At 46.7% G+C, this 17,021-nt stretch overlaps 1 protein-coding gene and 1 long non-coding RNA gene across 2 annotated transcripts in view; both read left to right on the top strand.

The window, feature by feature from the left end:
* fgfr3 (fibroblast growth factor receptor 3) overlaps positions 1–4,345 on the top strand; it is a 223,313-nt gene extending 218,968 nt beyond the window's left edge. The window contains exon 18 of the mRNA XM_041869152.2: positions 617–4,345. Coding sequence (XP_041725086.1) covers positions 617–763 — 147 coding nt within the window. The 3' untranslated portion in view covers positions 764–4,345. The remainder of the gene's footprint in view (positions 1–616) is intronic.
* Positions 4,346–8,145: 3,800 nt separating this feature from the next.
* LOC121555330 lies at positions 8,146–9,103 on the top strand. The gene is made up of 2 exons (XR_005997881.1): positions 8,146–8,239; positions 8,284–9,103. It is a non-coding gene; the product is annotated as an uncharacterized LOC121555330 (long non-coding RNA).
* Positions 9,104–17,021: the final 7,918 nt, after the last annotated feature.

The raw sequence follows: 17,021 nt of genomic DNA, 5'->3' as shown, positions 1-17,021 counted from the left end.
CATACATTATGTCTAGAGCATGCTAGCTAACTCACTTATACAGCAATAACATACATTACGTCTAGAGCATGCTAGCTAACTCACTTATACAGCAATAACATACATTACGTCTAGAGCATGCTAGCTAACTCACTTATACAGCAATAACAGACATTACGTCTAGAGCATGCTAGCTAACTCACTTATACAGCAATAACCTCTATATAAAACTAATACAACTCTAACATTATCTCTAGAGTACCAGAATTCCTCACAAGGATAAGGATTGTAAAACAAGGAATATTTGGGGATTTTTTGCCGGTCCCCATAAGTAAAAAGGCTATATTAGGCTTAGGGGTTAGGGTTAGGGTTAGTGTTAGGGTTAGGGTTAGGGTTAGGGTTAGGGTTATGTTAAGGGTTAGGTTTATGGTTAGGGTTAGTGTTAGGTTTAGGGTTAGGAGTTAGGGTTAGGGTTTTGGGGTTAAGGTTAGGGTTATGTTAAGTGTTAGGTTTAGGATTAAGGAAAATAGGATTTTGAATTGGAATCAATTGTTTGGTCCCTACAAGGATAGTTAAACAAACGTGAGTACCTGGACCTGTCTGTTCTAACACTGTGTGTTGTGTTGTGTTACTACAGGAGTACCTGGACCTGTGTGTCCCGTTTGAGCAGTACTCTCCAACCTGCCAAGACTCCAGCAGCACCTGTTCCTCAGGAGACGACTCAGTGTTCTCTCACGACCCCCTCCCCACGACCCACGACATGACCAACCCTGCCTCCCCATGACCCCATCCCCACGACCCCCTCGCTGACCAACCCTGCCTCCCCAAAATGATCCAGGGTGACAACCCCTGCCTGCCAAACCTTGTCAAACTACTGCAGACTTACAGGGCAATCAGGACATAGATCTATCTAGAAGGGGGGGTTGGATGGGTTGGGACGACGAACCCCCCCCCCCCCAATCGGAGGGGTGTGGGGGGTACTTTGAACCTCCTCCAGATATGGGAAAGAGAACAACACATGCAATACCTCCTCAAACTGACACATTTTTTAAAGAATCTTTGCATTGAAGGTTGGAAAATGTTTTGCTGTTCAAAATGAAAATGTCTATTTTTTGTACTTGGCCAGTCTTTAGTTATTGACAATCCGAAGGGTCAAACCATTCAGTGCCTACAGGAATCCAAACTCTAATCCACAGGACTGGAAGGAGATGGACACTTGGAGTTGAACACCATTGGCCACGAAAGCAGGGTATCTAAAACGCCATTGACCAGGGAGGCAGGGTATCTATAATGCCGTTGGCCAGGGAGGAAGGTGAACGCCATTGGCCAGGGAAACAGGGTATTTTCCAGGCTGGGTCTCCTCACCTCTCCTCTATGGAGCTCTGTGAACGACAGAGTATGGAGTACACGGGAACTCATTTTTACAAATATGCAGCATACCAGCAGAGCCAGAATCAACAAAATGATGTGACTAGTTCTTCCAATAACAGTTAGTGCTTTACTCCAAGACCCCTCCCCCTCACCTCTGTTGACTCATCTCAAACATCATGCAACATACGTTTTTTTTCAATGGGACTACAATACAACAATCTGAACCAGGACTGTAACCACAGAGGTCTCTGCTGTTTGAACCTCTCTGATGGGAACCAAGCTGCCGTCAGACCCTTCACTAGGAGGGGAATATAGAACCAGTCTCTCTGATGGGAACCAAGCTGCCGTCAGACCCTTCAACAGGAGGGGAATATAGAACCAGTCTCTCTGATGGGAACCAAGCTGCCATCAGACCCTTCAACAGGAGGGGAATATAGAACCAGTCTCTCTGATGGGAACCAAGCTGCCGTCAGACCCTTCAACAGGAGGGGAATATAGAACCAGTCTCTCTGATGGGAACCAAGCTGCCGTCAGACCCTTCAACAGGAGGGGAATATAGAACCAGTCTCTCTGATGGGAACCAAGCTGCCGTCAGACCCTTCACTAGGAGGGGAATATAATTGGGGGAGTTTCTATGAATCTTTAAAAAGTTTTCACTGTAAATATATAAATGCAAATATGTATCATATTGCTGTCAACAGCCATGTACTTAAAAGAAGAAAAAATATTGTTTTCGAATCAAAGCATTGCAATCAAGAATACACTGTCATGATCATGTAATAATTTAAAGTGATACAAAAGGTTTATTTGAATTATTAACATGTATATTTGTAAAGATATTTATAGACTTAACATGTGGTTCATAAGTTTAAAAACACTAGTTCAGGATTTAGTACTGTAAGCAAAGATTTTTTTATTTATTTTTCTGTAACTTATTTTACAGCAGAACAACATTATTTTCACAACTGGCAGATTATATTTCTCTGGTTTTTGATCCATCTTGTTTTGTTTACAGTATAAAAAAATGTATAAAAGATTTAAAGACATTTTAATGAGCAGAGCAAGACAAGGAAAGTGAGTTTGATGAAATGTAAATCTAGGGAGTGAAACATTATTGAATGGTACCTTGGTTGCAAAGTTGACTTTGACCAAATCAAAGCAATGATTAACTGTTGCTGGGCAGAAAACGAGTCCCTGCTTCACAGGACTCACCTGAGAAGGTTTCAGTAACATTTTAGCTAAATGTCAAATTTACTTTACTACTATTTTCGTTTTAAGTACTTTTTACATTATTACGTATGTTTTACCATGCTAGTTTACCGTGCTAGTTTACCATGCTAGTTTACCATGCTAGTTTACCATGCTAGTTTACCATGCTAGTTTACCGTGCTAGTTTACCGTGCTAGTTTACCGTGCTAGTTTACCATGCTAGTTTACCGTGCTAGTTTACCGTGCTAGTTTACCGTGCTAGTTTACCATGCTAGTTTACCGTGCTAGTTTACCGTGCTAGTTTACCGTGCTAGTTTACCATGCTAGTTTACCATGCTAGTTTACCGTGCTAGTTTACCATGCTAGTTTACCGTGCTAGTTTACCATGCTAGTTTACCGTGCTAGTTTACCATGCTAGTTTACCATGCTAGTTTACCGTGCTAGTTTACCATGCTAGTTTACCATGCTAGTTTACCGTGCTAGTTTACCGTGCTAGTTTACCATGCTAGTTCTATAAGTAGTACTCTTCCTCCAAGATATTCTTGAAGCTCTTATACTGTTATAATTGTTATATACTGCTATATATAGAGAGGCTAATAATATCTTTTACTGTAATTTTTATTCCAAAATACCAACATTTAACAAACGTTGTTGTTATCTAGTGTTACTGAAACATTATTTAGTGTTAGTGAAACATTATCTAGAATGTTACTGAAACATTATCTAGTGTTACTGAAACATTATCTAGTGTTACTGAAACATTATCTAGTGTTACTGAAACATTATCTAGTGTTACTAAAACATCTGAAACATTATCTAGTGTTATTGAAACATCTGAAACATTATCTAGTGTTATTGAAACATCTGAAACATTATCTAGTGTTACTGAAACATCTGAAACATTATCTAGTGTTACTGAAACATCTGAAACATTGTCTAATGTTATTGAAACATCTGCCCAGGTTTCCTTGATGCTCTACAGTTTTAATATAGAATATGAGGATAGACTATGAAGGCCTGCTCTGTGGCGTTAGGATCACAAGGCAGATAGTTCTAACATTATAACATTCAATCTGAATCATGGATGTTTGTAAGTCATAGATGTGCCAACGTAGTGGAAGATTTTTATTCAATCCAAATGTGCAACAAGATGGTCAAGTGCAAGATCCTAAAACTTGGTTTGTCAAGAAAGAAAGTGCCAAATTAGGCCTAGATTCAATCAGATCAAGCGTTAACTGGCGATAGCCGACACCCACATAGCTGATGTTTTGGTGGTGTCAGAGGTGGAACTTCGTTGGAGCCGTCAAATCGGTGAGCTGCTGCTCTTGTGATCATTGTCACGAAGCCACACCCCTCCCACTCATGTCAGAAGTTCAGAAGGAGAAAGTGTAGCTATATAGAAATAATGACGCTCAAATGGAAAATCATTCAACAAAATAAAGAGGATTTCTATCAGCCTAATCTAGGTGTAGATTGCATCTCACATTCCAGTGTTCCAATTTGTAAGCAAGGCAGCATGGAATTTCTGATACTGTGACTCCGTGCAGCCAATGGCAACGTCCACTTTAGGTATAACGCCAGGAGCTGCTTGTGGATTGGACAGCTCTAAGGCAGTTCCACCTCCTCCACCACCAAAACAACAGCTATGCGGATGTTGGCTAAAGCGGATATCTCTTAATTATTTTAAATCTTATTTAGAAAATCTCCTGAACCAAATACTGCACTGCCTTCAGAAAGTATTCACACCCCTTGACTTTTTCCACATTTTGTTGTGTTACAGCCTGAATTTAAAATGGATCAAATTTAGATGTTGTGTCGCTGGCCTACACACAATACCCCATAATTTCAAAGTGGAATTATGTTTTTTGAAATTTTTACAAAATCATGAAAAATGAAAAGCTGAAATGTCTTGAGTCAATAAGTATTCAACCCCTTTGTTATGGGAAGCCCAAAGTTCAGGAGTAAACATTTGCTTAACAAGGCACATAATAAGTTGCATGGACTCTGTGTGCAATAATAGTGTTTAACATGATTTTTGAATGACTACCTCATCTCTGTACCCCACACATACAATAATCTGTAAGATCCCTCAGTCAAGCAGTGAATTTCAAACACAGATTCAACCACAAAGACCAGGGAGTTTTTCCAATGGTTCGCAAAGAGGGATAACTATTGGTAGATGGGTAGAAAAAAACAAAACAGACATTGAATATCCCTTTGTGCATGGTGAAGTTATTAATTACACTTTGGATGGTATATCAATACACCCAGTCACTACAAAGATACAGGCGTCTTTCCTAACTCAGTTGCCGGAGAGGAAGGAAATCGCTCAGGGATTTCACGATGAGGCCAATGGTGACTTTAACCTTTTACTGCAGTGGGCTAAATCAGGGTCACACAGAGTGCTTCTTGGTAGTCTTAAACAAATCTACTTTGAAACAAAAGTACACACCTCACACACATGTTTATGGGCAAGAAAACAACAACACCTGTCAGATATAGAGTTGAAATGTATTCAATTTTGGGTTTGCATCCCAATATTACACTTTATACATTTATATAATAATAATAATAATAATAATAATAATAATAATAATATATATATACATCACAGAAGACTGAAATATAACAAAACCGTTTGACATAGAAACACCAGATTTAATTTTTTATTTTATTTATCATGTTTATTAATTATGAAATTATGAAAAATATGAATAACATTCCACCCATGAGGCCACTAGAGGGCGCTTTGGTCAGTCAACTGCAGGAAAGGGCTACAACAGTTGCAGAGTTGAATGGCTGTGATAGGAGAAAACTGAGAATGGATCAACAACATTGTAGTTACTCCACAATACTAACCTAAATGACAGAGTGAAAAGAAGGAAGCCAGAATACATGTTTTCCAAAACATGCATCCTGTTTGCAATAAGGCACTAAAGTAACACTGCAAATAAATGTGACAAAGAAACAAACTTTATGTCCTGAATAGAAAGTGTTATGTTTGGGGCAAATCCAACACAACACATCACTGAGTAGCACTCTTCATATTTTCAAGCATGGTGGTGGCTGCATCATGTTATGGATATGCTTGTCATCAGCAAGGTCTAGGGAGTTTTTTTGGATAAAAATAAATGGAATAGAGCTAAGCACAGGCAAAATCCTAGAGGAAATCCTGGTTCAGTCTGCTTTCCAACAGACACTGGGAGATTAATTCACCTTTAACCTAAAACACAAGGCCAAATATACACTGGAGTTGCTCACCAAGACGACATGGAATGTTCCTGGGTGGCCTGGTTACAGTTTTGACTTAAATCGGCTTGAAAATATACGGCAAGACTTGAAAATGGCATCAATGATCAACAACCAACTTGCCTGAGCTTGAAGAGTTTTAAAAAGGAGAATGTGCAAATATTGTACAATCCAGGTGTGCAAATCTCTTAGAGACTTACCCAGAAAGACACACAGCAGTAATCACTGCCAATGGTGCTTCTAACATGACTCAGGCCTGTGAATACTTATCTAAATGAGAGATTTCTCTTTAATTTTCAATAAATATGCACAAAAAAAATACATGTTTTCACTTTGTCATTATGGGGTAGATGGGTGAGAAACAAATCTCTTTCATCCAATCCAGGCTGCAACAACAGAATGTGGAATAAGTTAAGGGGTGTGGATACTTTCTGACGGGACTGTAAGCCGAGTGTAGCAGGGTCGGGAGAGATAAATACCCTGTCCTTTACGCAGTTGTCTTCCCAGTTGACCCTCAGTGGTTGAAATGTTTACAGAGTCTATATTTAGTAAATAAAGGGAAAGTACCGATCAAGTGGCATCGAAGGCTTCCGGAACATGATCCACTGGCTGATTCTAATGTTCTATTGGTTCTTCCTCTTAATAGTAATAATTAATTGGCTCATATTCTATTAAGTGCCTGGAATTCATTGAGAGATTAATTTATTTAATACTTTGATTTTGCAATTGAACGTATGATTGAAAACAGTGACTGGTTGTTGCAGAGGCAAGGTGTAATAACGATCATAATAATAATAAGATTAGTTGGTGAATGAGACAAAGGTATAGTGATGATGCTGAGGATGCTGAGGATGCTGAGGATGCTGTTGTCTATATATTATTCCTAGCTGGGTAAATAAGAGCTCTTCCTATGGTGAGAGGATTATATATACAATCTGTTGTTGTTGTTGTTGTTGTGAGGAAGAAACAGACCCAGGGTTCTATTCAATCCGCATTGCGGAAGTTCAGCTTTACAGCGTGATTGAAATGTAAAGGTAATGTTCCCTCTTTAGCGGAGACTGCATTCACAGTACATGTCTGCTCAATCGGAAATTACCTTTAATTTCTATGGCGGAATCTGTAAAGCTTCAGCGCTCTAGATTGAATAAAGCCTAGATAGGTACTATAGTCCTGTCCTTTATGTCTCCGTTTCTGTTTGTTTCTGAGGTTAGGGAGATGTTAGACAATTTTGTCTCCCCCTGCTGATCTCTCTGACCCGTTTAGCTCTATTCTTTGCTACTGAAGAGAACCAACCCTAATCCTAACCATGACCCATTTTGTCTCCTGGGTATCTGTTGGTTTTGACCCCTGCTGATCTCTCTGTTCCGTTTACCATTCTCTGCTACTGAAGAGAACTACCTTTTCCACTGAACAATGTAGCCCAGGAATTTACAGGAACATGGAGGGACTTATACAGCGCCTTGCAAAAGTATTTATCCCCCTTGGCGTTTTTCCTATTTTGTTGCATTAAAACCTATTGTTGGATTTCATGTAATGGACATACACAAAATAGTCTAAATTGGTGAAGTGAAATGAAAAAAATAACTTGTTTCAAAATATTCTAAAAAAGAAATAACGGAAAAGTGGTGCGTGCATATGTATTCACCCCCTTTGCTATGAAGCACCTAAATAAGATCTGGTGCAACCAATTACCTTCAGAAGTCACATAATTAGTTAAATAAAGTCCACCTGTGTGTCACATGATCTGTCACATAATCTCAGTGTATATACACCTGTTCTGGTCAGAATTGAAGGAATGATGGATGGCGTTAAATACAGGGAAATTCTTGAGGGAAACCTTTTTCAGTCTTCCAGAGATTTGAGACTGGGACGGAGGTTCACCTTCCAGTAGGACAATGACCCTAAGCATACTGCTAAAGCAACACTTGAGTGGTTTAAGGGGAAACATTTAAATGTCTTGGAATGGCCTAGTCAAAGCCCAGACCTCAATCCAATTGAGAATCTGAGGTATGACTTAAATATTGCTGTACACCAGCGGAACCCATCCAACTTGAAGGAAATGGAGCAGTTTTGCCTTGAAGAATGGGCTGAAATCCCAGTGGCTAGATGTGCCAAGCTTATAGAGACATACCCCAAGAGACTTGCAGCTGTAATTGCTGCAAAAGGTGGCTCTACAAAATATTGACTTTGGGGGGGGTGAATAGTTATGCACGCTGAAGTTTTCAGTTTTTTTGTCTTATTTCTTGTTTGTTTCACAAAAATGTGTGTTTTGCATCTTCAAAGTGGTAGGCATGTTGTGTAAATCAAATGATACAAACTCCCCAAAAATCCATTTTAATTCCAGGTTGAAAGGCAACAAAATAGGAAAAATGCCAAGGGAGGTGAATACTTTCGCAAGCCACTGTATTTCCCTTCCAAAAGGGTGGCTCAGGTTGTGATGGGTTCAGGTGTTGTTGTCTAGGAGACCTGAGCCAGGTTGTGATGGGTTCAGGTGTTGTTGTCTAGGAGACCTGAGCCAGGTTGTGATGGGTTCAGGTGTTGTCTAGGAGACCTGAGTCAGGTTGTGATGGGTTCAGGTGTTGTTGTCTAGGAGACCTGAGCTTTGTTCCAGACAACTCAAACATCTTCCTCTTGTCTTTATCCAGGATCAGTTATCAGGTCTGTCTCTTCTCTCCGTGTTTCATTGATCTGTCTGTTTCTGTTTTTCATTTTAATAATGCCATGCTGTTTCAACTAGAAGATAAGATATTATAAGTTAAATTATATAGTTTGAAATCCGCTTCTTAAGTTGTTGCTGTAAAATGAGGAGATTTGATGGAGCTGTGTGACTTTGTTTTGTAAAAACCTTGTGAAGAAAACAGATTTCTGAACAGTATTTTCTTAAACATGAATAAGATTATTTGCATTCCATGTAGAGTTTCCCAACATGTTAAGACAACAGAATCACATGGTGTATTAGTGGGCGAGTGTTTCAGATCATTCATTTAGCTCCCCAGATAATACATTCCCCCTCTGTATTCCTGTTTTTAACACAAATGTATAAAGGTGGAACAAACCTTGGGTATAAATTGTTTTTAACACACATGTAGAAAGGTGCAACTAACCATTTGGTGTAAAGTGTTTTTTTGTAATTTCATAACTAGTTTGTTTCATTTCACCGTTCTGAGTTCAGATCCGTCTGTAACATTCCACCACGTCAGCCCCCCCCCTCACCCACACTGCTTTATTTTCTCTCTCTCTATGTGCCTGACAGACTATGCTGTCAAAGGTTTTCAATAAACACGTTACAAAAGCATATACTGTCTTTCCTTCAATATATTCAATTCAGACATGCTACATTTTTGAAAATATCTTCACTGTTTTAATGTGTAAACTCCAAAACGTATCAAACTAATCAAACACACACTTCCTACACTCCCTGAAAACAAATACGCTCCTCGATAAAGATCTGTTAAACAAATCGACATGCTTTGCTTTGCTTTGGTGTATGTGCGTTTCTTTGCTTTGGTGTATATAGAGAGATTGAGAGAGAGTGTACTGGAGTCTGCTGGAAGTAGAGGGGGTTATGTATTGAGCCTGCTAGCTGTGGGGCGTCCAGGCAGAGCGGTCTGTCTGTATTGAGCCTGCTAGCTGTGGGGCGTCCAGGCAGAGTGGTCTGTCTGTATTGAGCCTGCTAGCTGTGGGGCGTCCAGGCAGAGCGGTCTGTCTGTATTGAGCCTGCTAGCTGTGGGGCGTCCAGGCAGAGGGGTCTGTCTGTATTGAGCCTGCTAGCTGTGGGATAGAGGGGTCTGTCTGTATTGAGCCTGCTAGCTGTGGGATAGAGGGGTCTGTCTGTATTGAGCCTGCTAGCTGTGGGATAGAGGGGTCTGTCTGTATTGAGCCTGCTAGCTGTGGGGCAGAGGGGTCTGTCTGTATTGAGCCTGCTAGCTGTGGGGCAGAGGGGTCTGTCTGTATTGAGCCTGCTAGCTGTGGGGCAGAGGGGTCTGTCTGTATTGAGCCTGCTAGCTGTGGGGCAGAGGGGTCTGTCTGTATTGAGCCTGCTAGCTGTGGGGCAGAGGGGTCTGTCTGTATTGAGCCTGCTAGCTGTGGGATAGAGGGGTCTGTCTGTATTGAGCCTGCTAGCTGTGGGATAGAGGGGTCTGTCTGTATTGAGCCTGCTAGCTGTGGGATAGAGGGGTCTGTCTGTATTGAGCCTGCTAGCTGTGGGATAGAGGGGTCTGTCTGTATTGAGCCTGCTAGCTGTGGGGCAGAGGGGTCTGTCTGTATTGAGCCTGCTAGCTGTGGGATAGAGGGGTCTGTCTGTATTGAGCCTGCTAGCTGTGGGATAGAGGGGTCTGTCTGTATTGAGCCTGCTAGCTGTGGGATAGAGGGGTCTGTCTGTTGAGCCTGCTAGCTGTGGGAGGTCTTCTGTATTGAGCCTGCTAGCTGTGGGATAGAGGGGTCTGTCTGTATTGAGCCTGCTAGCTGTGGGACAGAGGGGTCTGTCTGTATTGAGCCTGCTAGCTGTGGGATAGAGGGGTCTGTCTGTATTGAGCCTGCTAGCTGTGGGATAGAGGGGTCTGTCTGTATTGAGCCTGCTAGCTGTGGGATAGAGGGTCTGTCTGTATTGAGCCTGCTAGCTGTGGGATAGAGGGGTCTGTCTGTATTGAGCCTGCTAGCTGTGGGATAGAGGGGTCTGTCTGTATTGAGCCTGCTAGCTGTGGGATAGAGGGGTCTGTCTGTATTGAGCCTGCTAGCTGTGGGATAGAGGGGTCTGTCTGTATTGAGCCTGCTAGCTGTGGGATAGAGGGGTCTGTCTGTATTGAGCCTGCTAGCTGTGGGGCAGAGGGGTCTGTCTGTATTGAGCCTGCTAGCTGTGGGACAGAGGGGTCTGTCTGTATTGAGCCTGCTAGCTGTGGGCAGAGGGGTCTGTCTGTATTGAGCCTGCTAGCTGTGGGATAGAGGGGTCTGTCTGTATTGAGCCTGCTAGCTGTGGGGCAGAGGGGTCTGTCTGTATTGAGCCTGCTAGCTGTGGGATAGAGGAGTCTGTCTGTATTGAGCCTGCTAGCTGTGGGGCAGAGGGGTCTGTCTGTATTGAGCCTGCTAGCTGTGGGATAGAGGGGTCTGTCTGTATTGAGCCTGCTAGCTGTGGGGCAGAGGGGTCTGTCTGTATTGAGCCTGCTAGCTGTGGGATAGAGGGTCTGTCTGTATTGAGCCTGCTAGCTGTGGGGCAGAGGGGTCTGTCTGTATTGAGCCTGCTAGCTGTGGGATAGGGGTCTGTCTGTATTGAGCCTGCTAGCTGTGGGATAGAGGGGTCTGTCTGTATTGAGCCTGCTAGCTGTGGGATAGAGGGTCTGTCTGTATTGAGCCTGCTAGCTGTGGGGCAGAGGGGTCTGTCTGTATTGAGCCTGCTAGCTGTGGGATAGAGGGGTCTGTCTGTATTGAGCCTGCTAGCTGTGGGTAGAGGGTCTGTCTGTATTGAGCCTGCTAGCTGTGGGATAGAGGGGTCTGTCTGTATTGAGCCTGCTAGCTGTGGGGCAGAGGGGTCTGTCTGTATTGAGCCTGCTAGCTGTGGGATAGAGGGGTCTGTCTGTATTGAGCCTGCTAGCTGTGGGATAGAGGGGTCTGTCTGTATTGAGCCTGCTAGCTGTGGGGCAGAGGGGTCTGTCTGTATTGAGCCTGCTAGCTGTGGGATAGAGGGGTCTGTCTGTATTGAGCCTGCTAGCTGTGGGGCAGAGGGGTCTGTCTGTATTGAGCCTGCTAGCTGTGGGATAGAGGGGTCTGTCTGTATTGAGCCTGCTAGCTGTGGGGCAGAGGGGTCTGTCTGTATTGAGCCTGCTAGCTGTGGGCAGAGGGGTCTGTCTGTATTGAGCCTGCTAGCTGTGGGATAGAGGGGTCTGTCTGTATTGAGCCTGCTAGCTGTGGGGCAGAGGGTCTGTCTGTATTGAGCCTGCTAGCTGTGGGGGCAGAGGGGTCTGTCTGTATTGAGCCTGCTAGCTGTGGGATAGAGGGGTCTGTCTGTATTGAGCCTGCTAGCTGTGGGGCAGAGGGGTCTGTCTGTATTGAGCCTGCTAGCTGTGGGATAGAGGGGTCTGTCTGTATTGAGCCTGCTAGCTGTGGGACAGAGGGGTCTGTCTGTATTGAGCCTGCTAGCTGTGGGATAGAGGGGTCTGTCTGTATTGAGCCTGCTAGCTGTGGGACAGAGGGGTCTGTCTGTATTGAGCCTGCTAGCTGTGGGATAGAGGGGTCTGTCTGTATTGAGCCTGCTAGCTGTGGGACAGAGGGGTCTGTCTGTATTGAGCCTGCTAGCTGTGGGATAGAGGGGTCTGTCTGTATTGAGCCTGCTAGCTGTGGGATAGAGGGGTCTGTCTGTATTGAGCCTGCTAGCTGTGGGATAGAGGGGTCTGTCTGTATTGAGCCTGCTAGCTGTGGGATAGAGGGGTCTGTCTGTATTGAGCCTGCTAGCTGTGGGGACAGAGGGGTCTGTCTGTATTGAGCCTGCTAGCTGTGGGATAGAGGGGTCTGTCTGTATTGAGCCTGCTAGCTGTGGGATAGAGGGGTCTGTCTGTATTGAGCCTGCTAGCTGTGGGATAGAGGGGTCTGTCTGTATTGAGCCTGCTAGCTGTGGGATAGAGGGGTCTGTCTGTATTGAGCCTGCTAGCTGTGGGATAGAGGGTCTGTCTGTATTGAGCCTGCTAGCTGTGGGATAGAGGGGTCTGTCTGTATTGAGCCTGCTAGCTGTGGGATAGAGGGTCTGTCTGTATTGAGCCTGCTAGCTGTGGGATAGAGGGGTCTGTCTGTATTGAGCCTGCTAGCTGTGGGAAGAGGGGTCTGTCTGTATTGAGCCTGCTAGCTGTGGGATAGAGGGGTCTGTCTGTATTGAGCCTGCTAGCTGTGGGATAGAGGGGTCTGTCTGTATTGAGCCTGCTAGCTGTGGGGCAGAGGGGGTCTGTCTGTATTGAGCCTGCTAGCTGTGGGGCAGAGGGGTCTGTCTGTATTGAGCCTGCTAGCTGTGGGGTAGAGGGGTCTGTCTGTATTGAGCCTGCTAGCTGTGGGATAGAGGGGTCTGTCTGTATTGAGCCTGCTAGCTGTGGGGCAGAGGGGTCTGTCTGTATTGAGCCTGCTAGCTGTGGGACAGAGGGGTCTGTCTGTATTGAGCCTGCTAGCTGTGGGATAGAGGGGTCTGTCTGTATTGAGCCTGCTAGCTGTGGGATAGAGGGGTCTGTCTGTATTGAGCCTGCTAGCTGTGGGATAGAGGGGTCTGTCTGTATTGAGCCTGCTAGCTGTGGGGCAGAGGGGTCTGTCTGTATTGAGCCTGCTAGCTGTGGGGCAGAGGGTCTGTCTGTATTGAGCCTGCTAGCTGTGGGGATAGAGGGGTCTGTCTGTATTGAGCCTGCTAGCTGTGGGATAGAGGGGTCTGTCTGTATTGAGCCTGCTAGCTGAGGGTTAGAGGGGTCTGTCTGTATTGAGCCTGCTAGCTGTGGGATAGAGGGGTCTGTCTGTATTGAGCCTGCTAGCTGTGGGATAGAGGGGTCTGTCTGTATTGAGCCTGCTAGCTGTGGGATAGAGGGGTCTGTCTGTATTGAGCCTGCTAGCTGTGGGGATAGAGGGGTCTGTCTGTATTGAGCCTGCTAGCTGTGGGGCAGAGGGGTCTGTCTGTATTGAGCCTGCTAGCTGTGGGATAGAGGGGTCTGTCTGTATTGAGCCTGCTAGCTGTGGGGCAGAGGGGTCTGTCTGTATTGAGCCTGCTAGCTGTGGGATAGAGGGGTCTGTCTGTATTGAGCCTGCTAGCTGTGGGATAGAGGGGTCTGTCTGTATTGAGCCTGCTAGCTGTGGGGCAGAGGGGTCTGTCTGTATTGAGCCTGCTAGCTGTGGGATAGAGGGGTCTGTCTGTATTGAGCCTGCTAGCTGTGGGGCAGAGGGGTCTGTCTGTATTGAGCCCGCTAGCTGTGGGATAGAGGGGTCTGTCTGTATTGAGCCTGCTAGCTGTGGGGCAGAGGGGTCTGTCTGTATTGAGCCTGCTAGCTGTGGGATAGAGGGGTCTGTCTGTATTGAGCCTGCTAGCTGTGGGATAGAGGGGTCTGTCTGTATTGAGCCTGCTAGCTGTGGGGCAGAGGGGTCTGTCTGTATTGAGCCTGCTAGCTGTGGGGCAGAGGGGTCTGTCTGTATTGAGCCTGCTAGCTGTGGGATAGAGGGGTCTGTCTGTATTGAGCCTGCTAGCTGTGGGGCAGAGGGGTCTGTCTGTATTGAGCCTGCTAGCTGTGGGATGAGGGGTCTGTCTGTATTGAGCCTGCTAGCTGTGGGATAGAGGGGTCTGTCTGTATTGAGCCTGCTAGCTGTGGGATAGAGGGGTCTGTCTGTATTGAGCCTGCTAGCTGTGGGATAGAGGGGTCTGTCTGTATTGAGCCTGCTAGCTGTGGGATAGAGGGGTCTGTCTGTATTGAGCCTGCTAGCTGTGGGATAGAGGGGTCTGTCTGTATTGAGCCTGCTAGCTGTGGGATAGAGGGGTCTGTCTGTATTGAGCCTGCTAGCTGTGGGATAGAGGGGTCTGTCTGTATTGAGCCTGCTAGCTGTGGAGACAGAGGGGTCTGTCTGTATTGAGCCTGCTAGCTGTGGGGCAGAGGGGTCTGTCTGTATTGAGCCCTGCTAGCTGTGGGGCAGAGGGGTCTGTCTGTATTGAGCCTGCTAGCTGTGGGATAGAGGGTCTGTCTGTATTGAGCCTGCTAGCTGTGGGATAGAGGGGTCTGTCTGTATTGAGCCTGCTAGCTGTGGGGCAGAGGGGTCTGTCTGTATTGAGCCTGCTAGCTGTGGGATAGAGGGGTCTGTCTGTATTGAGCCTGCTAGCTGTGGGGCAGAGGGGTCTGTCTGTATTGAGCCTGCTAGCTGTGGGGCAGAGGGGTCTGTCTGTATTGAGCCTGCTAGCTGTGGGATAGAGGGGTCTGTCTGTATTGAGCCTGCTAGCTGTGGGATAGAGGGGTCTGTCTGTATTGAGCCTGCTAGCTGTGGGGCAGAGGGGTCTGTCTGTATTGAGCCTGCTAGCTGTGGGATAGAGGGGTCTGTCTGTATTGAGCCTGCTAGCTGTGGGATAGAGGGGTCTGTCTGTATTGAGCCTGCTAGCTGTGGGGCAGAGGGGTCTGTCTGTATTGAGCCTGCTAGCTGTAGGGCAGAGGGGTCTGTCTGTATTGAGCCTGCTAGCTGTGGGGCAGAGGGGTCTGTCTGTATTGAGCCTGCTAGCTGTGGGATAGAGGGGTCTGTCTGTATTGAGCCTGCTAGCTATGGGATAGAGGGGTCTGTCTGTATTGAGCCTGCTAGCTGTGGGATAGAGGGGTCTGTCTGTATTGAGCCTGCTAGCTGTGGGATAGAGGGGTCTGTCTGTATCGAGCCTGCTAGCTGTGGGATAGAGGGGTCTGTCTGTATTGAGCCTGCTAGCTGTGGGGCAGAGGGTCTGTCTGTATTGAGCCTGCTAGCTGTGGGATAGAGGGGTCTGTCTGTATTGAGCCTGCTAGCTGTGGGATAGAGGGGTCTGTCTGTATTGAGCCTGCTAGCTGTGGGGCAGAGGGGTCTGTCTGTATTGAGCCTGCTAGCTGTGGGATAGAGGGGTCTGTCTGTATTGAGCCTGCTAGCTGTGGGATAGAGGGGTCTGTCTGTATTGAGCCTGCTAGCTGTGGGGCAGAGGGGTCTGTCTGTATTGAGCCTGCTAGCTGTGGGGCAGAGGGGTCTGTCTGTATTGAGCCTGCTAGCTGTGGGATAGAGGGGTCTGTCTGTATTGAGCCTGCTAGCTGTGGGGGCAGAGGGGTCTGTCTGTATTGAGCCTGCTAGCTGTGGGGCAGAGGGGTCTGTCTGTATTGAGCCTGCTAGCTGTGGGATAGAGGGGTCTGTCTGTATTGAGCCTGCTAGCTGTGGGGCAGAGGGGTCTGTCTGTATTGAGCCTGCTAGCTGTGGGATAGAGGGGTCTGTCTGTATTGAGCCTGCTAGCTGTGGGATAGAGGGGTCTGTCTGTATTGAGCCTGCTAGCTGTGGGATAGAGGGGTCTGTCTGTATTGAGCCTGCTAGCTGTGGGATAGAGGGGTCTGTCTGTATTGAGCCTGCTAGCTGTGGGGCAGAGGGGTCTGTCTGTATTGAGCCTGCTAGCTGTGGGGCAGAGGGGTCTGTCTGTATTGAGCCTGCTAGCTGTGGGATAGAGGGGTCTGTCTGTATTGAGCCTGCTAGCTGTGGGATAGAGGGGTCTGTCTGTATTGAGCCTGCTAGCTGTGGGGCAGAGGGGTCTGTCTGTATTGAGCCTGCTAGCTGTGGGATAGAGGGGTCTGTCTGTATTGAGCCTGCTAGCCTGTGGGGCAGAGGGGTCTGTCTGTATTGAGCCTGCTAGCTGTGGGGCAGAGGGGTCTGTCTGTATTGAGCCTGCTAGCTGTGGGATAGAGGGGTCTGTCTGTATTGAGCCTGCTAGCTGTGGGGCAGAGGGGTCTGTCTGTATTGAGCCTGCTAGCTGTGGGATAGAGGGGTCTGTCTGTATTGAGCCTGCTAGCTGTGGGATAGAGGGGTCTGTCTGTATTGAGCCTGCTAGCTGTGGGGCAGAGGGGTCTGTCTGTATTGAGCCTGCTAGCTGTGGGGCAGAGGGGTCTGTCTGTATTGAGCCTGCTAGCTGTGGGGCAGAGGGGTCTGTCTGTATTGAGCCTGCTAGCTGTGGGATAGAGGGTCTGTCTGTATTGAGCCTGCTAGCTATGGGATAGAGGGGTCTGTCTGTATTGAGCCTGCTAGCTGTGGGATAGAGGGGTCTGTCTGTATTGAGCCTGCTAGCTGTGGGATAGAGGGGTCTGTCTGTATCGAGCCTGCTAGCTGTGGGATAGAGGGGTCTGTCTGTATTGAGCCTGCTAGCTGTGGGGCAGAGGGGTCTGTCTGTATTGAGCCTGCTAGCTGTGGGATAGAGGGGTCTGTCTGTATTGAGCCTGCTAGCTGTGGGATAGAGGGGTCTGTCTGTATTGAGCCTGCTAGCTGTGGGGCAGAGGGGGTCTGTCTGTATTGAGCCTGCTAGCTGTGGGATAGAGGGGTCTGTCTGTATTGAGCCTGCTAGCTGTGGGATAGAGGGGTCTGTCTGTATTGAGCCTGCTAGCTGTGGGATAGAGGGGTCTGTCTGTATTGAGCCTGCTAGCTGTGGGGCAGAGGGGTCTGTCTGTATTGAGCCTGCTAGCTGTGGGATAGAGGGGTCTGTCTGTATTGAGCCTGCTAGCTGTGGGGCA

The sequence above is a fragment of the Coregonus clupeaformis genome, unplaced genomic scaffold, assembly GCF_020615455.1.
Source record: "Coregonus clupeaformis isolate EN_2021a unplaced genomic scaffold, ASM2061545v1 scaf0060, whole genome shotgun sequence".
Taxonomy (NCBI): domain Eukaryota; kingdom Metazoa; phylum Chordata; class Actinopteri; order Salmoniformes; family Salmonidae; genus Coregonus; species Coregonus clupeaformis.
This window is presented reverse-complemented; position numbering and strand designations above follow the sequence as displayed.